Source organism: Equus caballus, chromosome 4 (assembly GCF_041296265.1).
Source record: "Equus caballus isolate H_3958 breed thoroughbred chromosome 4, TB-T2T, whole genome shotgun sequence".
In the NCBI taxonomy this organism is placed as follows: Eukaryota; Metazoa; Chordata; class Mammalia; order Perissodactyla; family Equidae; genus Equus; species Equus caballus.
In genome coordinates, this window is record NC_091687.1 from 107,915,154 (window position 1) to 107,940,384 (window position 25,231).

Below are 25,231 nucleotides of genomic sequence, written 5' to 3' on the forward strand. Positions count from 1 at the left end.
TGCTCAGAGAACGTTTTCTTCCACTTCTAAATAAAGTGGTTGCTTTTTTGTGCATGTCTTTAATTAAAAAAGCGCTAACAGCTGACATGACAGCACTTTCATTGGTGCCTGACTTTCCTTTTCTGCTGCGGTTATTTCCAGCTGCCCTTCTGGTATTACTGTGGTGGGAGTTTCTGTTTGGGTGCTGGTGGTGGTGGTGGTTTCTTTTGTTTCTAAAGCTTTTGAATTGACATGTAGTGAAAGAAATAATAGTTCTTGGTTGGCAGATAGTCAAGAAATTGAGCTGTTTACTGTCTTCTAGGCTTACGTAACATTGTACAAAACACCTTAATTTTTGAAGTGGGGCTTACTGATGCTGACTTGCTTTGTCCTGACTTTGAGGGGATAATATTTTTTTAATTATTTCGTAGTATGGAAATAAATAATGTAGAAGCAGTATTGCTTTGTAGATTTCTTCTGTGTGTATATATACAGGGTTTCTCTGCAAAACTGTTCAGTGAGGCTGTTTTTTGTTGTGCATTGGGCCCTTTACAAAGATTCCTCAGCAAGTTGTGTGAGGCCTCCGAAGACAAGCTTCGGAAAGAATTGCTGTTCAGGGCCATTTTGTTTACAGGGCATCATAAGGAGAGGGAAAATAGAATTCTATTTTGAAGTCTTTCAGTTATAAATCTGAAATGTAATTGTTGAATCAAGAGTAGGCATTAGGGCAGGTTTAATCTTTGGAAAGTAGAACTATTTTTTCAAGTTGTTTATTTTTAATAACAGATTTTAAGATCCTTGAGTTAAAAGAGTTGTAACTTTGCAGTTGGAAGGGACCTTAGATGTACCATTGTGACACATGTAGTACTTAGGTTTTCCTCATGAGAAGTTAGAACCTGAAAAAAATTACCGAGCTTTCTGAAAGCAGTCCAGAACAAAGGTGAAGAATTATTCATTAACGTGAACAAATGAGTAAGTCAGCTGTTTTGCAGCCCTTGGTTTTCTGAGCATTAACACATTGGTCTGTGGTTTTAATTGTTGAATCCCTGTATTTTTTTATTCGGTGCTATCCATATGTCTTCTTATATTTGAATCTTTATTAACGGTATGTATGCATAGGGATCCTAAGTAACTAGTTCAGAAGTGGTGCTTGGTGGTTTGGAAAACAGTGAATGTGAACTTGGTGGATGATTTACAAGTGTGCTAAAGTGTCTAATATATCTATCCTTCTCTTTCAGGAAATTGAAAATGTCCCCTCAGCTATGCTAGGTCTATAATGGGAAGTGTCACAGTTCGATATTTCTGTTACGGATGCCTTTTTACATCTGCGACCTGGACGGTTTTGCTTTTTGTGTATTTCAACTTCAGTGAAGTGACTCAGCCACTTAGGAATGTGCCCATCAAGGGGTCTGGGCCCCATGGACCTTTCCCCAAAAAGTTCTATCCCCGTTTCACTCGAGGTCCAAGTCGAGTATTAGAATCACAGTTCAAAGTAAACAAAATTGATGATATGAGAGATAATAATCATATTGAAGATTCAGAAAAAGACAACGTGAAATTCTCTTCTGAATTGGGTAAGTGTATTTGATTTTTGCTGTAGCGTGTCAAAGTATGTAATCATTGGAAGTTTAATTATTTAAATCAGGTGTTGCTCAGGGGATTAGAAATGTATTTTTCCCCCTACTGGTGTATTTTGTTCGTGAATTGGCTGAAGTCCAATGATTTTTGCACTCAGGAGTTATATTCTAATTTGTCCAATTCTGACTTCAGTATTTTATGGACTTGGGAGAAACTAATAAGGTCCAGAATGAGGAAAAGAGTGAAAAATTAAGTGGCTGGAAAGAAGGTGGAACCTATGGGGGAAGTTTTTAATTGCTAGCATTATTTAATAAGGGAAAGAAATGATCAAAAGGTTACTTGACTATATTTAACATATTTTGAAAGGCAGAGTTAATTAAAACAAAACATAAACCAGATTTAGAAGTAAGCTGAGATTGCTTATATTTGGTAAGATTTCTACCTATAAGAATTATTAAGGTATTGGAATATATTTACTAAGTATAGGAGCTTATAAATACTTAGCATAAAATAGAAATTTTTTCCTTCAAAAATATATTCTGTTCAATTTGGAAACAAGAATCTACTGTATATGTCTTTCATTACTTTGAATACTAGAGTCCTGGTTTTAGCAAATTTTATCTTAAAGGATAAATGAACCATTTTGGTTATCTTTAAAGCTTAAAAAAAGAACTTTGATCTTGTCATAAAAACATAAGTAAGTAATTTAGGAGTAAAAGTGTGTAGTAAAAGATTTTGAGAGATTGAAGGAGCCACAGAATATAAAGAAAATGTTAAAACATTTAAGAAATTTGATCATAGTTTCAAAAAAATAAAATCAATTTCTAGGACTTAATCATTTTATAATACATGAAGTGAAAAGTATTTAAAATTATATGAGGAAAAAATGGAAGCTAATACTTGCTTCAATTTTTATAAAACACATCTTCCAGTCTTTTCCAAACAGCCATTTAGACATTTACAAAGCATTAATGGGAAAATTTCTCATTTTTTAATTTATTCCTAGTTATTTTGCTAAAACTTTTATAAGGAAATAACATTGAGTTTACCATTTTGAATGAACTTTGCATTTGCCTTTAAAGTAGTAATGAGAGAATTGTAAGTATTTGAAGTGACAAACCCAAATTGCCTAACTGAAAAACTAAATTCTTTATAAAAGATCCTAAAGAATACCCAGAAAAAACTATTGTAGCTAATAAATGAATTCAGCAAAGTTGCAGGGTACAAGATCAACACTCAAAAGTCAGTTGTATTTCTGTACACTAGTGGTGAACTGTCAGAAAATAAGATTAAGAGAATAATTCCATTTACAGTAGCATCAAAAAGAATAAAATACTTAGGAATCAATTTAACCAAGGAAGTGTAAGATTTGTACACTGAAAACTACAAAACACTGCTAAAAGAAATAAAAATAGACTTAACTAAATGGAGAGACATCCTAGGTTCATGGATTGGAAGCTAAATACTATTAAGATGTCAGTACTTACGCAGAGCAATCCACAGGTTGAATGCAAAACTTATCAAAATCCCAATGGCCCTTGTTGAAAAGATGGAAAAGCTGATTTTAAAATTAATATGTAATTGCGAGAGGCTCTGAACAGCCAGCACAATCTTGGAAAAGAGCAAAGTTGGAGGACTCTCGATTCCCAATTTCAGAACTTCCTACAAAGCTGCAGTAATCAAAACAGTGTGTTACTGGCATAAGGACAGGCATATAGATCAGTGGATAGACTGACAGTTCACAAATAAACCCTATGACCTCCACCGTCAAGTGACATCTCTGGTCAATTGATTTTCAAAAAGGGTGCAAGACCCTTTAATGGGGAAAGAATAGTCTTTTCAGCAAATGGTGCTGGGACAACTAGATACCCACATGCAAAAAAATGAAGTTGGACCCTTACCTCATATCATATGTAAAAATGAACTCAAAATGGTTCAAAGACCTAAATATAAGAGCTAAAATCATAAAACCCTTAGGATAAATCATAGGGATAAATCTTCATGACCTTGGATTTGGCAATGATTTCTCAGATATGACACCAAAAGTACAAGCAACAAAAGAAAAAATAGATAAATTGGATCTCATTGAAATTTAAAAATTTTGTACATCAAAGAACACTATCAAGAAAGTGAAAAGAGACAACCCACAGAATGGAAGAAAATGTTTGCAAATCATCTCTCTTAATGGGTCCATTATCCAGAATATATAAAGAACTCTTAGAAGTCAACAATAAAGACAAATAGCCCAATTTAAAAATGAGCAAAGGATTTGATAGACATTTGTCCATAGAAGATATACAGATGACCAACTGTCACATGAAAAGATGTTAAACATAATTAGTTTTTACAGAAATGCGAAGCAAAACCACAATGAGATACCATTTAATTGAAATTTGGCTGTAATTTTATTTGAGCAGGGGAGGGAGAAAAAGTAAGCTAACGTGATCTTTTTTCCTCAGTTTTACTGATATATAATTGACATATATAACATTGTATTAGTTTAAGGTGTACAACATAAGGATTTCATATATGTATATATTGTAAAATGATTACCACAATAAATTTAGTTAACATCCATCACCTCACATAGTTACAGATGTTTTTTTCTTGCGATGAGAACTCTTAAGATCTGCTCTCTTAGCAACTTCCAGATATACAGTACAGTATTGTTAACTGTAGTCACCATGCTCTACGTCACATTCCCAGAATTAATTTATTTTTTAACTGGAAGTTTATACCTTTTGACAAACTTCACCCAGTCTGCTGCTTACTACCTCTGCCAGCCTCTGGCAACCACAAATCTGTTCTCTGTTTCTATGAGTTTCCTTTTTTTAGATTCCACATATAAGTGAGATCATTCAGTATTACAGTATTTGTTTTTCTCTGTCTGACTTATGTCACTTAGCCTAATGCCCTCAAGGTCCATCCATGTTGTTGGAAATGGCAGGATTCCCTTCCTTTTTATGACTGAGTAATAATCCACTGTATATATACCCCACATTTTCTTATTCATTTGTTGATGGATATAAACTGATCTTTTAATATGGAATAATTTTTCATCAAGAGGTCTGTATTAGAAAATAATTCTTTTATTATTCAGTATGAGGCAGTCCACCGTTTGATATTTGTTCAATCAAGGAATATTTATTACTAATCTAATTTGTACAAGGCACTGTTCTGGATTCTGGGTATTTAGCAATTTTTATTTTATTTCTTTTATGTTTTGAACATAACCAAAGTCTCTGCTTTCATGGAGTTTCCATTCTTGTGTAGAATGCTGATAGAGCTTTGTTCTTTTGTATTTAAAAAAGGATGTCCTCCAGCTTTAAAAGTTCCAGAGAGAAAGCGTATTAAGAAGTGAGTTCCCAAAGTGGACTTGCGGGCTCTAGTCACCTCTGGTCAAATAAATTGAGGAGACGCCTCCTTCTGTGTTCCTTCCCCGCACACGTGGGTGTCCATAAGACATCAAAGGACCGGTGTCATCCTGCTGTAGAAAATAGATCTCCTCGACTTCTAACATCCAGCGTTTCCCTGAATTATTTGACCATGGAATCCTCTTTTTCTTTTTAACATCTATTAATGTCCAGTGGAATTAGTTTTCCATGACCAGACTTTGGGAAATGCTGTTACAAGGGAGTCATTCTGTGAGAAGAGGCTAAAGATTTGGTACAGGAAAGAGAAAGCAAAAGGAGACTTTATTGTTCTAGGTAAAGGTAAGATTTCTGACAGAATTTGGGAGCAAGGATGTTAAGTTACGGTGATCTCGATTAGATCTGTGTGGGACTTTCTTGACTACGAAACTGATTAAAGTTTAGAGCCAGAGACTTTTTATAGAAAGATTTATCCAGAGTCTTTTTTTTAGGGGAGGGGTCCGTACAAAACTTGCCTGTAATTGGGGCCTCTTGAGATCCATAGGGGTTCTATAATCTGTTGCCTTTATGGAAAAGAATCATCATCAAGTCTCTTTTTTCTTGGTCATCGGTAAGCTTTTTCTTGAAAATATTCTTAAGATTATGGCTAATAAGCAGATGTCATTTACGGTTAAGGTATACTTGCTTACTTGCTTTTTGAGCTAGATTGATAAAAATCTGACTTTAAGCTTAATTTACTATTTTGAAAATGAAGACAATCTAGATTTGAGAAACATGGCTATTATCTGGTTATAAAAGGTTAAAGTCAAGATTTTCTTGAGATCGTAGTATCCTAATAATAATTATAGTAGTCCCTTCAGATGGATGCACTGACTGCAACTTCCCTCTTTTGCAGGTATGATTTTTAATGAGCGTGATCAGGAGTTGAGAGACTTGGGCTATCAGAAGCATGCCTTCAATATGCTCATCAGTAACCGCTTGGGCTACCACCGAGAAGTGCCAGATACGAGGAATGCAGCGTATGTTCCTCATGAGCCTCTGCTAATCCTTCCACAGCAGTGCTTTTGGTGCCGGTGTAACAGGTCGTGAGGACGGTGTTGGTATTTTGCAGTTAGGCTTCGTTATTCTGGGCGCCAGAGAACTTGAGACAGATTTCCGTTCTTACTGCTTGCAGCCACGTAGTCTGAGATTGTGCTGACAAAATTCTAGAGCTTGCTGTGTCTCTTTTGAAATTTAAAATCATGGGGAAAAGGAGGGAGGTGCTAACTGCATATAATTAAATAAGCTTCTGAGCATAAATTTGTTTTTAAATGTTTATTTATTGGATTCAGGGCAAAAAGGGATTAAAATCAGTGGAGAATTTACTCATCATCTCACTTTTCTGTTTTCGTTATTTTTGTTTCTTTTTTTTTTTTGGAAGATTTTATTTTTCCTTTTTCTCCCCAGAGCCCCCTCGTACATAGTTGTATATTTTTAGTTGTGGGTCCTAGTTGTGGCATGTGTGACGCCGCCTCAGTGTGGCTTGATGAGCGGTGCCATGTCCATGCCCAGGATCTGAACTGGCGAAACCCTGGGCCGCTGAAGCAGAGCGCACGAATTTAACCACTCTGCCACGGGGCTGGCCCCACTACTTTTGTTTCTTGAAAGGCTTTTCATTCATGTGGTGGCTCAGTCAGTCACTCCCAGACAGACCTTTTTGAGCACCTTCTGTTTGCTAGACACTGTATTAGGCCCTGGAAATAAACAGAATAATAAATAGTCCCTGGGTTCGCAGGGCTTAGAGTCCAGCAGGGGAGGTAGATAAGGAAGCGAGTAATTGCAGTAGCATGAGAGTAAGGGCTGTGATAGGAATTAGTGAAATGGGGCCTCCGAGCCAGAGTGGTCAGGAAAGGCTTCACAGAGGGTGATGACTGAGCTGTGATGCAAGGGGAGGTTTCTCCATGTACAGTAGTCCCCCCATCTGTGGGGCATATGTTCCAAGACCCCCAGTGGATGCCTGAAACCTCGGAAAGCACCGAACCCTATATATTCTGTGTATTTTCCTATACACGCGTAATTTGAGGAGTGACAGCAAAACTGGCACGAATTTCTTTTTTCTTCTCCCCGGTTTCACGGGTAGAATATTTGTTCTTATCGTAAATTTTAGCAACCTCAGCATACAGTTTTTTTCCTTTCCTTGTGTTAAGAACTTTCACCTTTTCACTTAAAGGAAGCACTTTACTGCTTCTCCTTGGCATATCTGAATTGCCAGCATCACTGCTCTTGCACTTTGGGGCCATTAGTAAGTAAAATAAGGGTTACCTGAACAGAAGCACAATACCATGACAATCGATCTGATAAGAGATGGCTGCTAAGTGACTAACGGGTGGTGAATACACTGGCTACGCTGGACAAAGGGCTGAGTCACGTCCAGGTGGGGAGAGATTTCATCACGATACTCAGAATGCTGCTCAATTTAAAACTTATGGATTGTGTATTTCTGCAATTTTGCATCTAATGTTTCCCTACCACAGTTGACCATGGGTAACTGAAACTGTGGAAAGTGAAACCATGAATGAGGGGGGACTACTGTATAGGGAACAGATTATGGCACAGAACTGCAGTCGTGTGTCGCTTAACAACGGATACGTTCTGAGAAATGTGTCAGATGCATTGTCAAGTGATTTTGTTGTTGTGTGAGTATCAGAGAATGTACTTACACAAACCTAGATGGCATAGCCTACTGTACACCTAGGCTCTATGGTACTAATCTCCTGGGACCACTGTTGCACATGTGGTCCAGTGAGTAAAACGTTGTTAGGTGGCTCATGACTGTTTATGGTTTGTCAAAGGGACTGAAACAGTTCACTTTGGCTGTAGTGGGAGAATGGCAAGAGGCTGGAGGTAGGCAGGGCCCAGACATGGGAAGACTTTGTGTGCCATGCAAAGAACGTGGAATTCCGGATTTGATTCTTTAGGTTAGTGGTTTTTTAATCGTTCCTTAGAGCCACCTAACCCATTTGATCATGATAGTTGCTTATGTGGAAGCTCTTCCATTATCTTGATATATAAATCATGATTTACCCAAATCTTTTTCTATTATTGGACAAAAAAAGTCAAATTTTCAAATAGAGTTTCATATTTCTGTTATTTCCTTTTGAAACCTCATTGAGGAGAGGCTGAACATCAGCTTATGAGTGCTGCATTAAAAGCTTGCGGTGGGCACAACTAGAATATACAGCTGTGTACTGGGGGCTTTGGGGAGACGAAGAAGGGGGAAAAGAAAGATTGGCAGTGGATGTTAGCTCGGGTGCCAATCTTAAAAAAAAACAAAACCTGCACTGGAGCTCAGCCCAGTGGCTAGTGGTTAAGTTCACAAGCTCCGCTTTGACGGCCCGTGGTTCACAGATTCGGATCCCGGCTGCGGGCCAGCGTGCCACTTATCAAGCATGCTGTGGCAGGCATCCTACGTATGAAGTAGAGGAAGGTTGGCACAGATGTTAGCTCAGGGCCAGTCTTCCTCAGCAAAAAGAGGAGGATTGGCAGCAGATATTGTAGCTCAGGGCTAAGCTTCCTCAAAAAAAAAATTTAAAATGTTGACCTAAAAATAAGCAGAGTAGCAAGTATTGGGAAGAGAAATAATTAACAAATGTAAAAACCTTGAGGAAAAAAACCACATTGTTTTCTTAAATCATTTTTAAAAAAAATTATTGTTACCATAATGTAAGGAAGAGGCTGAACAACAAGGCCAGTTAATGTTTGGTGAATAGTAACCTAAAACCCTTGAGCCTGTTAAAATGTTGGAATTTTCTCATATTTGTTTTCACAGATGTAAAGACAAGTCTTACCCCACAGACCTGCCAGTTGCTAGCGTTGTTATTTGTTTCTACAATGAAGCCTTGTCTGCCTTGCTCCGGACCGTGCACAGCGTCCTAGACCGCACGCCAGCCCGGCTTCTTCATGAAGTTATCCTTGTGGATGATGACAGTGACTTTGGTAAGGAATGTGTAACTGGTCATGTAGGATCGAGGCCGTCATTCACTCTAGTATTGACAACATCAGCAGAGCTGACCATTCAATGCGGAGGGCAGTTGCCATGGAGCCACCCACACGCGTCCGTTGATTATAGGATGATTTCAAGGAACTGCAGTACCTTTGTAACCTCTTTACAAACTGTGCTACCCAAATTTAGCCCTTTAAATTTTTCCCTTGGCTTACGCTTTTTTAAAAAACTTTTTATTGCTAAATAACTGTGGATTCACAGTAAGTTACAGAGAGGTCCTGTGTACCCCTTCACCCAGTTTCCTCCATTGGTTACATCTTACATAATTAATAGCACAATATCAAAACCAAGAATTTGACATTGGTGCAATGTGTGTGTCCAGTTTTCTGTCATCTTATCCATGAATAGACTCCTGTAGCCACCACTGCAGTCAAGATCCAGACTACTCCGTCACCGCACGGATCTCCCCTGTGCTCCCCCTTTGTATTCACACCCACCTCCCTCCCCCAACCATCCCGAATTCCTGCCAGCCCTAATCTCTGTGCATTTTGTCATTGCAAGAGTGTTATAAACCAAATTGTTCAGTATGTGCCCTTGAGATTGGCTTTTTTCACTGGCATAATGCCTTGGCTTATGTTTATCTAGTCAGTCTTTTACGCCGACTGCCCCCAGATAGAAGTGGATTGCATTCTGATGGCTCTTAGATCTCTGAATGCCAGTATTTTATGATTCAGTACGTATTTTAGACACCTTTCTTTAATTCACCCCAGACTCTTCTAAGAATGGTTTCATGTACACGTGGCAGGCTGGAGGGCTTTTTATTTATGCTCCTCATTCAGCTCAGCTCAACCTCGTGGCATAGGTTGTATCCCCATTTTACAGAGGAGGAAATAGTAAGTAACTTGCTCAAGATCCCATAGCAGTTAATTGGTGTAGTTCAAATTAGACCCCTGGTCCACTTAGCTCCAAGCCTTCTGCTCTTTTCCTTATGGCAAGTTGCAGAGATAACACTGATAAATTGTATGCCAATCACATATTTTTTCATACCTCTAGTCTTTATTAAGCGCCTTCTATGTTTACAACCGAATTGGTATACCAGTATACTTAAATATACAAAGTGAGGAAATGGATGCCGAGACCATTGGGAGTAAAATGCTCAAACCTTGGTAAATATGGAAACCTCACAGGAGAAAATTTAGAAAGGTTAATATAAAACAAAACTTAATTTCAAAAATGAATGATTAGAAAACCAAGAATCTGAGTCTGGACCAAGTACACGATTGGCTAAATACTAAATTCTAGAATTTATGGTGTTGGATTTTTTTTTTTTTAAGTCAACCTGTATTTTGCTTTTCACTTATTTGGTATTTTATCTAAAAGGGGAAGTTCATGAAAATTTACAATGGTGTATATACTAACTATGGAAAGAATTACTACTTCTTATCTGATCTTTGCAGTTATCATGAAATTTAAAGGTAAATGAGCTAGAATTTATAAAAAGTATTAGTGCCCTTGGCAGGCGCTAAATTAATACAAGGACATGTTTAGTGCTGCTATTATATAAGTCTTGGAAGGGGCAATAGAGTTTGTCTCAACTATTCTGAAATGGAGTAAGACTTAATAAATTACTTTGAAACAAAAGATATTTACATCTCATTTTCTTTGTTTTAAGTCTGATTTATATGCAGTCAGTTGAACATTTATTCACTCAAGACATTCATTTCTAACATTATGCAAAGCATTGTGCTAGTCGCTATGGAAATGCAAATGTGACTATAACTAAGGTAAATGTTTCTCTTGGCCAGCAGTCCAACTGTCATCCTTCATGTCTTTCCTTTTTTTCCTTTCAGGATAAGAAGCTATGATCTTTTAAAATAAAGCAGAAGACGATTATATAATTTACTTGATAATTTGTTGTTGCAAGTACCAGATACACCTTTAGAGTAGCTATAAAATGTCTTTATATGTGTCTCATGTGGTTTATTTTCAGATGATTTGAAAGGAGAACTAGATGAATATGTCCAAAAATACCTCCCTGGAAAAATTAAAGTAATAAGAAATACAAAGCGTGAGGGATTGATTCGAGGAAGAATGATCGGAGCAGCTCACGCAACAGGTATGACTTCCCATTGGCGTTTCTTGGTGGGTGTTGAGTGCTGAGGGCTGTGTCCTTGGAGCCCTTCCTGATTCTGCAGATGTCTGTGAAAGTGGCATCTTCAATGGGCATTGCTGGGAGGAGAGAGTTGGCTTGTTCAGTTTGGAAAGGCCTTTTTATAACTTTATCCTTGCTATCCCAAAGCACAGACTCCAGGGAGGTAAGCTCTGGAGTCCTCACTGGTGTATTTTCATTGTGGCCCTTATTGTTACTTACTGTCCCTCAAGTAAGTATATATATTGTTCACTTATATAAGCAGAAAAGTCCAAAATACAACTGAACTTTTGTGGGTTTTTTTTCTTTGGTGAGGAAGATTGGCCCTGAGCTAACATCTGTTACCAATCTTCCTCTTTTTGCTTGAGGAAGATTGTTGCTGAGCTAACATCTATAACAATCCTCCTCTATTTTATGTGGGATGCCACCACAGCATGGCTCGATGAGCAGTACTAGGTCTGTGCCTGGGATCCAAACCTGTGAACCCTGGGCTGCTGAAGTGGAGTGCACGAACTTAACTGCTGCATCCCCGGGCTGGCCCCTGAACTTTCATAATGTTTTTAATAGGAAATTTAAAATATATGTACCTGAACTGATTTGAATTATGCGAGTAATTCTTAAAGCGCAAATGCATACCAGTGGTGATATGTACCATGATTTTAGTTGGGTAAATGGATGTAATGTAAAAAACTGACTTACATAGCTTTAAAGTTATTTTCTTTTAAATTTCCTTTCACACCTTCTGATTCCATCAAGAAGAAAGTCTTGTTGGTACTAATATATCTTTAAAATCTTTCCAACATACATTAATCTCCCCCTTTAAAAAGAAAGAACAGGTATCAAATTCACAGTCCTCTCCTGAAAAATATATCTGGTTAGTCTTCAGTTTTTCCCGGTCAGGGAACCATACCACCTGTCTGTTGGTTGTCGCCACGTGTGGTGGCTCTGATGCTGAAAGCTGTGCTACCGGTATTTCAAATACCAGCAGGGTCACCCGTGGTGGACAGGTTTCAGCGGAGCTTCCAGACTAGGACAGATTAGGAAGAAGGACCTGGCCACCCACTGCCAAGAAAACTGGTGATGAAAACCCTATGAATAGCAGCGGAGCGTGTCTGATATAGGCTGGAAGGGGACAGGGTGGCGCAAAGAGACCAGGGAGGGCTCTGCTCTGCTGTGCACAGGGGTGCTAGGAGCCGGAATCGACTCGATGACACTAACAGTTTTCAGTTACATTCTATCAATTCCATTGTATTTCTTTTTATGGTTCCTTCTATGTAAGGTTGATGATTCTGATTTTCATTTAAGATCTTGATAAGAAATTTTCCTTTTAAAAAATATTTAAGTTAAATGAATTTGTTTAAAAATAATTAGGTATATAACACTGCAGATAGTCCATGGATATGGCCAAAAAACCCCAAAAACATGAAGGTAAATTGAGAATTCCAGAACTTTGGGGGCCATTCTCTACTAGTGGCAACATCTCCTACCTTCCTGTACACTGCTTTTCTCAAGCTAACCAGTCACTGGGGTTTAAGGTGGTTGGCACTGCTCATTGCCTCCACCTGTCCTGTGCACCCACTGTCCCATTTGCTGGGTTTAGTTGGGACTTCGTTTTGAGAATCTTTCTTCTTTCCTCCTTTCTCTTAAAGCTACAGTGAACTAAAGCAGTTAAAAAAAAGTGAGAAGTAGCTCCGCTCCTTCCAGTCTGCAGTCACACGCAGGTTGGATGCAAGGCTTAGGGCTCTTCTTCTTTAGAATTCTGCTCAAAGACTGACTGACTTGCTGAAGGCAATGAGGTAGAGAGAAAATTGTGGGGTATTTGTGGGGAGTGGCAAGATTAAGCCATTTGAAATATTGTACTGTTATAATATTACTGAGAGTTTAATTTTTCAGATAACAATAGTCATTTAGGTTTTTTTTTTAAATAATCTGCTGGTCCATGTTTAAAGGTAGTTTAGGATCTGTCAGAAACAAGCTAGTTTTTGGGAAATCAGTCCTGGGTTCAATGTGACCATGTATAATCTTTCTTTATTTAGTTAAATTGGCTTTAATTGGAAAAAGTAACATTTTTAGAATTAAGAAAAGCTGTGCGTACATTTTCTGCTCACAGGAACCTTGATTGAATTTCCTTTTCCTCACACTGAATAGTTTGCAGGTTGAGCATCTTGCCTTTCTGCATTAAGTGGCACCTGGTGGGCTCTGCTCCTTACATCCTCATAATATAGTTGGCGGACATTGCATGACACAACTGACTGACTGTCGTCATAAAGAGCTTTCCTGCCTGAGCTATTTTTACTGTCATTAATTGAAAAATAGGGTGCCTCTGGTGCTTTAAGTAATTCATGTAAATCTATATTGATACATTCATGGGTAAACCTTTAGAATAATGAGCATGCTATCTGATGATGAGATTCTAAGTTTCTCAGTTGCTCAGAAGAACCATGAAGTTATCAAAGAAATTTGGAATTATCAAAGAAACCCTTATTCCTGCTACCATTTATCAAGAGGAGTTAAAAATGCAAGATAAAATCTTCATAATTTTTATTTTAATAACTGGAAGAAAAGTGTATCCCAAAAAGTGTAAACCACTACAGCCAACAAGGTTGGGGGAATTGGAAAGGAAAGGTGGAAAATGGAAGAAAAGAGAGTGAGCACATCTCAGTCTGGTGGTGAATCAAGGCGGGAGGGAGCTGCATCAGTGACATGACGAGAGGGGTACGTGTGTCTCTCACTGCTGAGAGAATTGCTGCGTTGTAGCAATAATCTGTAATGGCGGTCATGTTTCTGAGTCGCCATTGAAAGTGGAGTTATGTTCCCTATCCTCTGTTTACTAAGGCAGGGAACCATATACTAAATTTAGAAATATTTTGATTACAATAATTGTAATAAAAATATCAACACACAACTAGCCACTATCATTGCATCCCGCTCTGTACCTGGCTTTCCAAGGAACTGAATTGTTCCTGTGAGATTTTGAATCTTTTTACTGAGGAGAATCTGAATTGTCTGTAAATTTTTTCAAGAGTTGTGCATATTACTTCCTTAGCCATAGCAGTACACTTCAGGCAGAATTGTTGGCCAAAAGATTTCCCTCTTTCTGATTAGCAATAAAGTGATGGTTTAATTGTTTGGGCTGGAAGGGTGGTAGTTGTGTCTCATCCCGTTGAGCTGGCAGCGGCACGGACATGGAGTGCTGCGGCATCTTGAGGCCCGTGTTGTCTGCCTCCTTAGGAGAAGTCCTGGTGTTCCTGGACAGCCACTGTGAAGTGAATGTGATGTGGCTGCAGCCCTTGCTGGCTGTCATCCAGGAGGACCGGCGGATGGTGGTGTGCCCGGTGATCGACATCATCAGTGCTGACACGCTTGCCTACAGCTCCTCCCCTGTGGTGCGGGGAGGATTCAACTGGGGCCTGCACTTCAAGTGGGACCTCGTGCCCCTTTCCGAGCTCGGAGGACCAGAAGGAGCTACCGCACCAATAAAGTAAGGTTTCTCCTGAATATGTGAAGCATTCCTGCCAGCACTCCTTCAGAAGAGAAAAAGATATTTTAAAGATAATTCCTTCGTTGCAAGAAGGAAAAACATTAGCTTAATTTGTCCATTAAAAAATCTTGAGCGCTCACTGAATTTTATGCACTCTGCCCAGTCCTAAGGAAGGATAGATGAATAAGAAATTGTCCATGCCCTCAGATTTATAGCTTAGCGAGAAGGGCAAAGTCAGCAATATCCTGGGATAATTGTTGCGTAGGATAGCATGGGAGTACCCCGTGTGCTGTGTTGTTCATGTCAAATGCCATGGTTTCTGGCACTGGTCATTAGCCTATCTTCATTTCTTTGCTAGTATAAATGGTGCTGTGAAGAACATTGAATAGATAAGCTTTTTCTATGATTAGGACTTGTAGGATGGATTCCTACTAGTGTAATTACTAAGTTGTATGTGAATTATTTTCAGTTCTCAAGCATATTCTCTAGTATTATACATCCCTTATATGTTATTTCTCTTTCTTTTGTTTTCTTTTAAATTTCTCACGTAGATTTCAGAGAAGTTTGTCTATATTTCTACTTTTTAAAGTTCTTGGACCTACTCTTTCTTTTTTTTAATTTTTTTACTGTAAAAAATAGCATACATAAAAAGTACACGTATATATGTGTATATGCACAGAATTTAATAAATGGTTATAATGTGAACACCTATGTAACTACCACCCAGGTCCAGAAACAGCCCCTAGATGCCCCCTGTACAGCCCTTCCTGGTCACAGCCCTTGCCCTTGTCCCTCGAGGCATCATAACGCTGACCTGGTAGTCTTTTTCTTGCTTTCCTGTAGCGTTTTGCCTCCTAAGTGTGCGTCTCTAAACAGTACAGCTTAGTTTTGCCTGCTTTTGCACTTCAGATAAATGAAGCCGTGGGACTCATTATTTTGTTTTGCTTCTTTTACTCAGTATTGCTTTAAAAATTCATGTGTTTTGCAGTGTATAGCTGTAGTTGACTCATTTTCATTGCTGTATAATATTCTGTTATGTTAATATATCATAATTTATCCAGTTTACTGTTGGTGGGGCACTTGGGTTGTTTTAAGTGTTTTTTTTTTTTTTTACATTACAAACAATGCTGTCACCAACATTCTTATGCTTGAGTTCTAGTTTACAGGAGTGAAATTGCTGGGTCACAGGGTATGCCTCTCTTCACCTTTAGTAGATAATGTTTTCCCAACACTTCACGTGTCTAGAGTGCCATTGGCTGCTCAGTTGGCCTATGGGTGCTTTCCAGCTTGCCTTCGTCTGAACCAGATGTGGAGGGGAGGCTGACAGAGACCTTGGCTGGTTCCAGGTGCCTGATGTGATCTGCTGGCGGGGCGGCTTGTCTTCTATTCGCTCAGGCTTCGTGTGAGAATCTGTTGCAGCTCTTTTTGAAGTCCACTGAGAAAGCATCCCCGGCTCTCAGTTGTCTTCCTGTCTTCACATGCTTGCAGCTCCTCTTCTCGCATTCCTCCCAGGGGATTCAGTGTGGTCAGTCTCCCCGTCCCCTGCCCAGCCCTGCAGATGGGAGTTAGGTGCTGGAGCGCATCTCTCAGGAGAGCAGGGCTGCCTCTGGGGACTGTCCCTCAGTGGTTCTGCTCTCTATGACCTCGCGTTCTGTGGTTGGAGGCAGACACTAGCAGTGACTCTGTTTTTTCCCTATCTCCTTTATGACTGTGCATGTTTTTTTTTTAGAAGATGAAATATGTGTAGTCCAATAAAGTATTTCTTAAGGTTTCCATTGCCAGTGCGAGAAGGAGGCAGCCCAGACTGTTAGATATATTCTCATTCTTAGCTTCAGCGCAGTTGCCAATTTCATCATCTTCATGGATATTTGCTTTTCATTGTTTCATTGTTAACAAATCAAATAGTATAGAAGAACTTAGGATGAAAAGTGGCTGGCTCCACTCCTTTCCTCCCTATCCTCAGTCCTCCCCAAAGGCAAATCATTTTAATCGTTTTTATTTTTGGTCTTCTGTTTCTTACTTCCTTAACTGTAGATGATATGCATAGTCTTCCTTTCAACTTGAAACCAAGTTTAGACCCTCTCTTTGGGAAAAATGAAGATTTAGCTCATTTATATCACTCCCTTGTACTCCTTATCACCTGGTGTTTATGGTAAGTTTTAGTTATTGTATTGGTTCCTTTTGATACTTTAAAAAGTGCGTTTCTTCTTCTGTTGACTTCTGAGAGCATCATTTGACACCCCTCCTTGTACAGTGAGGATATTAACGCCCCTTTCTCCTCCTACTCTTTTTCCACTTTCTTCTGTAAGCTGTTTCACTTTTATAATATTATGGCTGCTAACTCATTGAGTTGAATGTTTAGGTTTTTTAAATTTTCAGCCTTTTTTCTTTTCTAATACATGTATTTAAGATGATAAATTTTCTTCTAATCATGGCTTTAGCTGCATCCCACAAAGTATGATATATCGTTTTATATCATCATTTATTTCAAAATCTTTTCATTATGACGTCTTCTCTAATAACCCGTACGTTATTTAGCAGTGCATTTATTGTTTTCCAGACATGTGGAGATGTTATAGTTGTTGTTTATTCCCAGCTTAACTACACTGGTCAGAAAACATTCTGTGTGATTTTAATTCTGGGGAAATTGGTGAAATTTGCTTTATGGTCTAGCATATGATTAATTTTTATAAATATTCCTTGTGTGCCTGGAAAATTTGTATTTTCTGCGCTTGTTAAAGATGAGATCTGCATGAGTTTGGTCAAATTTATGGCGTTATTCGAATACTCCATATTTCATTAATTTTTAATTCACATGTTCTATCAGTTTTTGAAAATGGTATGTTAGTTTCCCACTACAATTTATGTTTTCTTCATCTATTTTGAGGCTGTGTTAATGAAAGGTTAGAATTATTAAATCTTCTGGTGAATGAAGCCATTTATCTTTATGAATTATGTTTTATTCTATACCTTTAGAATTGTGAAACTTTTTCTATAGTCTGGCATTCATGTGGCTGTTCTGGCTCTGTTCTGATTCGTGTTTGCTGTCAGTCTTTCCGTGGTCTTATCTTTAGATGTGCCCCTTGTAAGCAGCATGGAGTCGCTCTTGTTTGATTATGTTTTGTTTTTAAACTAATGTGAAAACCATTGTCTTAATTAGGGCATTTATCTGATTACATTCAATGATATTACTTATATTTTGCATTTATGATTACAGTAGTACTATTTGCTTTCTATTTGTTCTCTTTGTTTTAAGTTCTTTTTTCTCTTGCCTTCTTTCAGTCTGAGTTCTGATTTATCATCATTCTGTTCTCAGCTGCCACCCGTCATTAGATGTTAAACATTCTTTTCTTTCAGTGGTTACCGTAGAGCACACAGCATGCGTCCTTGACTTACCAAGTGTAATATAAGTTGGTGCTTTCTCTAGAATGCAGGGATCTCAGAATGTTCATACTCCAGTTATCCCCCCATAAGTTATAGTGTTGAAATATGAACGTGTGTGTGTGTGTATGCATGTATTTTTTAACCCCACAGGACATTTTTTATGTAACGATTATTCATTTAGGTTACTCACCTATTTCCCCTTTTCTGTTATTCTGTGTTCTTTCTGCCTCCACAAACTTCCATCTGTGATTATTTTCATTCTGACTAAAGAACACATCTAGTATTTCTTCTGGTGATTATTCCTCTCTGTCTTTTTCTGAAAATGTTTTTATTTCACCCTTATTTTGAAGAATAATTTTACTCAATCTTTAGTTCTAGATTGGAAGATATATTTTTCAGGACTTTGAAGGTATCATTCAAGAACCTTCTGGCTTCCACTTTCTCTGGTGAAAAGTCAGCAGCAGTTTTATTTTTGTAAAGGATTCTCGTTCGTTGGCTGCTTACATTTTTTTTCTCTTTTTGTCAGAAGTGTTTTTCAGATATGCATGAATTTGGTTTCGTTTTTGATAGTACCTAATTATCTGCCAAATTGTCAGTCTTATCTTTTATGCTTGAACTCGTTGAGCAGTTATTTAAGCTCTCTGCCTAATCACCGCATCGTTTGAAACCCGGTACGTCTATTTCTGTTGTAGATTGTTTCTCTGGTTTTTCTTTCGTGTGATCTACTTCCTGATTGCCTGGTTATTTATTTGTTTGCTTGGGTTTTTTTGTTTAGTGCCAGATATTATATATGAAAAATTATAGAAATACATTCATACCTGGCATGATGTTTTCTCTCTGCAGAGAAAACTTTGCTTCATTTCTGGCAGGCAGCTTGGGACGCTAGAATCCATGATCGCCTAATCCTCTGTCAGGAAGTGAGATGACGGGACGCTGGGCTTGAGTCTCTGAGGGCCAGTCTACCTCAGAGCCTCTCAGCAGCACAGGGTCTTCAGCCTGGGCGGCATTGACCTCTGGGGCCAGATAATCCTTTGTTGTGGGGGCTCTCTTGTGCATTTTAGGATAGTGAGCAGCAGACCTGGCCTCAACCCATCAGATGCCAGTAGCACCTGTCAGCCAGCTGTGACGGCTGGAAATGTCTTCAGACGTGTTTGCTTGGGGGCAGAATCATCCTGTTTGAGAGCCGCTGGTCCAATATGTTGGAGTCCAATTTAAAGTGTGAGATTTGTCTGGTCTCCCATTGGCAGGCCCTGGAGTCCAGTTTTTATCCCAATGGCTCTATGATACTGTCAAAAGGAATTAAATAATTCATTTCAGGTGGCTTTCTGTCAACAATGGTCATAATAATAAAGTACTTTTGATACTTAGACAAAGTAGCCTTCATTTGCCAGGTATCTAGCATATCATTAGCAATCTAGAAAATTCAGTTCTGTGGCCCAGTTCATTCCCTGATATTAGATAAAATATGTTTCCTAACGGTTAACTAGTTTTTATTGGTAATGTTCCAGAGCTTCACTGAATGTCTTAAAACAAACAGCAGGTAAGATAACGGACTCACAGACTCGGTGCGGTGATCCTTCCCTTCCCTAGGTCGCCTACCATGGCTGGAGGACTGTTCGCCATGAGCAGACGGTATTTCAGTGAGCTTGGACAGTATGACAGTGGCATGGATATCTGGGGAGGAGAAAATTTAGAAATATCATTCCGGGTAATTTTATCTTTTTGTATGCTTAATTACTAACTTTGTGTGTGTTGGAATATAATTTTCATCCATCATCCCATATTTTCTGCAAATGCTCTTTGATTATCTTTATTAACAAATTGTCCTTAATGAATGCTACTTTACCATAATTTATGATATGGATACTATCCATTCAAAGTGTCAAAAGCATATAAGAAGCTTTATCTTCGTTTTATAAGCATTTAAAAGGGATGGTTGTAATGAATGGTTGGGTATAAATTTAGATGTGCATTTAATGTAGAGTTTTATTCTTTCTCTGTCAGTTTATTGATCTTATTTGATGACCCTGGATATGTGTAGTTGGGGTGATCAGATTTCCCTCATTACCCAAGACCATCCTGGTTCGCTTGTCCTCTCTTGGAGAAATCATTAATAGGTCCCCATTTCACTTTCAGAAGTAGCCCAGTTTATATAAATTATGTCATCACCCCATGTATAGCTTACTGAATTCTCTATATATACAGGTACCTCCACCCTAAGGAAGAAATTTGCCTTTCAAGATCTCTCCTCTTTTCCAGTTTCTCAGATTGGAAAGATGACAGTATGGGTGGGGTCTGTGGCTCAAGGAGCTGAGGTGGTGGTGAGACAGTCTGGAAAAGGCAGGAGGAGAGTGAGGGAAAGGACTCAGCCTTCTCCTTCCAGCAGACGCCCCCATTCCCCACCTCCCATCTCCTGGTCTAGATGCGGAACTCCCCTTCAGATAAGACCACACTACCTTGTGCATAGGTTACTTTGAATTTTTGCAAATGCATTAACCATGGTGTTTTTAAAAGGTAGTTTTTCCTACATAATCTTTAGAACTTTAAAGTTGAAAGGAATAATAGATATTGTTAGTTCAGTAGGTAAGGTAATTGAGTCCCACAAAAATTGAAATAACTATATAAAGTAACTCAAATAGTCAAGGGCAAAATTTAGACCAGAACAAAGATCTTTTGAATCTTAATCTGGGGTTATTCTATATATTTAATAAAAAACTTTTTTCTAAAAAAAAAAGTATATGTACATTTTATAAGAAAGTACCCGTAAAACTGAAATGAGAGGACCAGTTAGTAGGCTTTCCTTGTCCCTAAGTCCTGAAGATCAAGTTCCTTGATCCGTTAAAACAACAACGTATGGTAAGTGTGATTTTACACACATAGTAATAAAAGAATATTACATTGTTTGGGAATTTAGGGTTTTTTAAAATCATAAAGACATAATTTTTAAAACGTACCCTTTGACTGTCTTCTGTTTGAGTTGATATCTAATAGGATAAATCATCTCGTGAAGTTTCACAGACACCTGTTTAGTAAAGATAAGTTGCATGAGAATTCATACGTTGATTTCACAGCACTGCGAGGCAACTATTAATACAGATTTTGCTTCTGACCAGATTTGGATGTGTGGAGGTAAACTCTTCATCATCCCTTGCTCTAGAGTCGGACATATTTTCCGGAAAAGGCGGCCATATGGTTCTCCTGAAGGCCAGGACACCATGACACACAACTCCTTGAGGCTGGCATATGTTTGGTTGGACGAATACAAGGTGAGGTGAAATTTCTGACTGAGAAGGAGGAATGATGGGCTGGGCCTTCCGTGCGGTGGCTTTGGTTGCTTTTCCGTCTGCGCGTCTCTGGGTGACCTTCACTTTAGGGCCATCTCTCCCTAGATTTCGCTTCTCTCTCTTCACCCAGTGCTTCCCTCATTTTTTGTTCTCTTTTAATTTTCCAAGTGACCACTCTCTAAGAGGTGATACAGCGACTATCAGAAGAAATTGTTTTCTTTAGTTTCTTTATTCCTTCTGGTCCCTCTCCTGTGACTCCCACAGAACCTGGCCCCTTTTCCTTTGCTCACTGGGCTTCGCTGTGACCAATCCCACTGCTTCCTCTGTTAGATTCTGCACATGTGGTATTCCTTCCCTCTGTCTCTTCTGCTATACACAACTTTCAATGATGTTTTCTTTCTTTTTTTTTTGAGGAAGATTAGCTCTGAGCTAACATCTGCCAGTCCTCCTCTTTTTGCTGAGGAAGACTGGCCCTCAGCTAACATCCGTGCCCATCTTCCTCTACTTTATATGCGGGATGCCTGCCACAGCATGGCTTTTGCCAAGTGGTGCCATGTCCGCACCAGGGATCCGAACCGGCAAACCCCGGGCCGCCAAAGCGGAACGTGTGTGCTTAACCCCTGCGCCACAGGGCCTGTCCCAATGATGTTTTCTTTGTAACAGCTTTGAGGTATAATTCACACATCATTTTTATTTATTTATTTATTATTATTTTTTAAGATTGGCACCTAAGCTAACATCTGTTGCCAATATTTTGTTCTTCTTCTCCCCAAAGCCCCCCAGTACATAGTTGTATATTCTAGTTGTGAGTGCCTCTGGTTGTGCTATGTGGGACACTGCCTCAGCACGGTGTGGTGAGTGGTGCCGTGTCCACACCCAGGATCTAAACCGGCAAAACCCTGGGCTGATGAAGCAGAGTGTGTGAACTTAACCGCTGAGACGGTTTGTTAGTGTGAGCTATATCTATTGACAACTACTATGTTAGAAGTTAAAAGTGAACATTTGTTAATTCATTAAAGACAATAACAAATTTATTACCTATTAATATAAATAACATGTTTTTAACAAAACAAAAAACTTAGACTAGTGACACAGCTTTGCATGTTTGCAAATCTTTTCACCACTGGCTAAAAAGAAGTCAGCCACATTCTCATCTCTGCATTCAACCTGTTACCGTAAGTTGTTTGGTTAAATATATTTTAAAAAATACGACTTCGTGAGAATATGTAATTTAAAATGGAAGAAATATTCTAATAGCTGTCCAGAAAATTATGGCCCTTCTTTTTTGATACTACATCAAAACTCAATAACTTTTAAAGGTCAGTTCCAATGTGGAATATGAAATCCTATCACTGAGCTTTTCAAATTGCTGTATTAAAATCTTCCGGTCTGTCTTGCTCTTTGAATGGTCTTTCACCTATGCCAGATTTTTATAACATCATGCGTTAGTATTTGGAAAATATAGTCCACTGGGTTGTGAACTTCTTCCAAATACTGACAAATTTCACTATACAATATCCAAAACATCAGACTCATAAATATCACTAACTGAGCTCTTCAGAAAAGTTGTCAAGTACTAGGAAGCTGTCAAGCTTGTGGTGGTAGATACCAGTTTCCCGAGATTCTAATTGTCACCGGAACGTCTGAATTTGATCATTTGCACCCAGTGCAATCAGTTGTTTTCCTTGAAGTGGGGGCTCGGTTGGTTCGACAACCATGGTGTGTGCATCATTCTTGTACATGAAGAAAAGCGACTACTTTAGCTCTCAACTCAACTGCACAGATGTTTTTCCTTGATATAATAAATGACATTGTAGACAACAAAATATTTAATGATAGACTCCAGTTTGAGAACTGCTGATCTCATGTGTAGCCTGTTTGATTGATTCTAAGATGCACATTTTTACGTGTTTTGCCATTTCTGAAATTGGGGTGTATCTTACAATTTAAGATGTCTTATTGGTATTGTTAATGATGGACCTAATTGTGTGAAAACTTTCCAATGACATTTTCTGGCAACATCAAGAAAACACTGGCGTGGAAAATTTTTGCTCATAATCCATTTTTTCAGTTGTTTTTTAAACCACAGATATAATTGATAATATTTATTTTAAACAAAAATCCATTTCTTCTTTTTCATTTTTCTTTTTTACATTCAGGAGCAGTATTTTTCCTTAAGACCTGATCTGAGGACCAAAAGCTATGGAAATATCAGCGAGCGTGTTGAATTGAGGAAGAAATTGGGTTGTAAATCATTTAAATGGTATTTGGATAATATTTACCCAGAGATGCAGATTTCTGGGCCCAATGCCAAACCCCAGCAACCCATTTTTATCAATAGAGGGCCAAAACGTCCCAAAGTCCTTCAGCGTGGACGGGTAAGAAAGTGGTTTTACAAAAGGATATCATTAGAAGTTGTATGATATAATAAATGACATTGTAGACAACAAAATATTTAATGATAGACTCCAGCTTGTCTTCCATTATATTCACTTTATGCGAATTTCCCTACTCAGGTGTAAGACCTTAGAAATTTTAATATCTTCACTATTAATATTAAGAACCTTTACCTGCCAGTGTTAGAGAGAGCATGACTTCTCTAAGTTATATGCTAGCTTCCGAGAGGATAGATATCAATGTGAATATACAAATAAAGGCAATATAGGTGAGTATAAAATTCCTTGAGCAGAGGCCAGTCCAAAGAGGAAAACAAAAGGAGAAATGGGGCAGCTGTAGACCGTTTGGCTGCAGCTCTGGGAACTGACTCCAGACAGGAAGTGGAAGATGGGTAGGGTCTGAGTGGTGGTGTGAGGGAAATTTCACACTCGATGTTCCAAGCCATCATCTGAGCTTAGCAGAAAACCCCTTGATCAACCACATTTCTTTAGATGTTCCCTTTTGTTTCTTATAGAATTTCCTCAGTTTTGTAATAGAGGTCTAGCCGTAAGATCGTACCTTTTTCATGAATCATTTCTTAGAGTTTGCTTTCTGAAAGTTCAGTGTGGATGTTATGATTGTTACCCAGTCTTCTCTGCTTTTGTGTTACAAAGAAGGCACTCCTCTCAGGGTCCTTTCCCAATGCCACCGATTCTTAAGTGGTTAGAATTCAGCCTGGAGCTTTCCCCTTCTTGTTCTCTCTACTTTGTAAGATATAGAAAAATCATCAAGATGTTTATTATTGTTTTCTCTTTAAGTGAAAATGGGTACCAGTCTGTGTGCACTCGGTTGAAATCCTTTACCATTATTCTTCTTGCCTTGCAAGTCTGATCTCATTTAATACTTAACTAATCCTTTTGCCCAGACTGGATGCTTTGCTTCTTTTATGGATCTCACCTTCGGAATTCCTGTGGCATTTATAATCGGTATTTATCTCTAGTCTAGCTTGTATATTACATTGAATTATGTGCTGTCTGGTTTATACCTTTTGTTCTTATTTCCTCAATTTCGTTTTAAAGTCCTTTAGCACAGAGGTGATATTTTAATTTCTTTCCTCTCCTATAGTAGATTAGTAAACTTGTAGGTAGAATTAGATAGAATTTCTATTTGACACTGCTTGCATATATTGTTAAAATTACCTATAACCTTGAAGTCTCTATTGTGATGCTCCTATGTTCTGAGGCTAGAGTTTAGGAATTAAAAAATGCTTATCTTTTTATGACCTTTGGAATTCATTCCTCTGGAATACTATTTTCATATTTTATCCAAAACATCCTTTTCTAGCATTCTAATGAATCTTCTCACATTGGTCTCTCTTCACTTGCTGGGTTGTCAAGAACAGTCTCTTCCTTTGCAGCTCTGTCACCTCCAGACCAACAAGTGTCTAGTGGCCCAGAGCCGCCCAAGTCAAAAGGGAAGCCTAGTAGTGCTTAAGGCATGTGACTACGGTGACCCAAATCAGGTGAGTGATGCCTCTGAGCTCACAGCTAGTCCTTGGAAGGTGTCCTTCAGTGAAGGCGAGCTGCCAGCAGCTGCTCCTGAGAAGCGAGGAGTAAACATCACGATTTTAATATGACTTTTTTTAAA

The 25,231-nt window shown here is 38.6% G+C and overlaps 1 protein-coding gene across 19 annotated transcripts in view; it reads left to right on the forward strand.

Annotated features, from left to right (window-relative positions):
- GALNT11 (polypeptide N-acetylgalactosaminyltransferase 11) overlaps positions 1–25,231 on the forward strand; it is a 53,460-nt gene that overhangs the window by 25,021 nt on the left and 3,208 nt on the right. For 4 of the 19 annotated variants that reach the window (XR_011438054.1, XR_011438055.1, XR_011438056.1 and 1 more), the window contains 9 exons: positions 1,218–1,553; positions 5,824–5,947; positions 8,737–8,903; positions 10,901–11,026; positions 14,291–14,540; positions 19,515–19,632; positions 21,082–21,190; positions 23,368–23,586; positions 25,002–25,106. Coding sequence is in view for 12 of the 19 variants with exons in the window: in XM_023640026.2 (XP_023495794.1) it covers positions 1,256–1,553; positions 5,824–6,010; positions 8,737–8,903; positions 10,901–11,026; positions 14,291–14,540; positions 19,515–19,632; positions 21,038–21,190; positions 23,368–23,586; positions 25,002–25,106 (1,623 nt within the window). In the remaining 7 variants the exon portion in view is untranslated. Of the gene's footprint in view, positions 1–929; positions 1,085–1,217; positions 1,554–5,823; positions 6,011–8,736; positions 8,904–10,900; positions 11,027–14,290; positions 18,596–19,514; positions 19,633–21,037; positions 21,191–23,367; positions 23,587–25,001; positions 25,107–25,231 lie in introns of those variants that run through there. The other 15 variants (XM_070265276.1, XM_023640030.2, XM_070265278.1 and 12 more) reach the window with 8 other exon arrangements.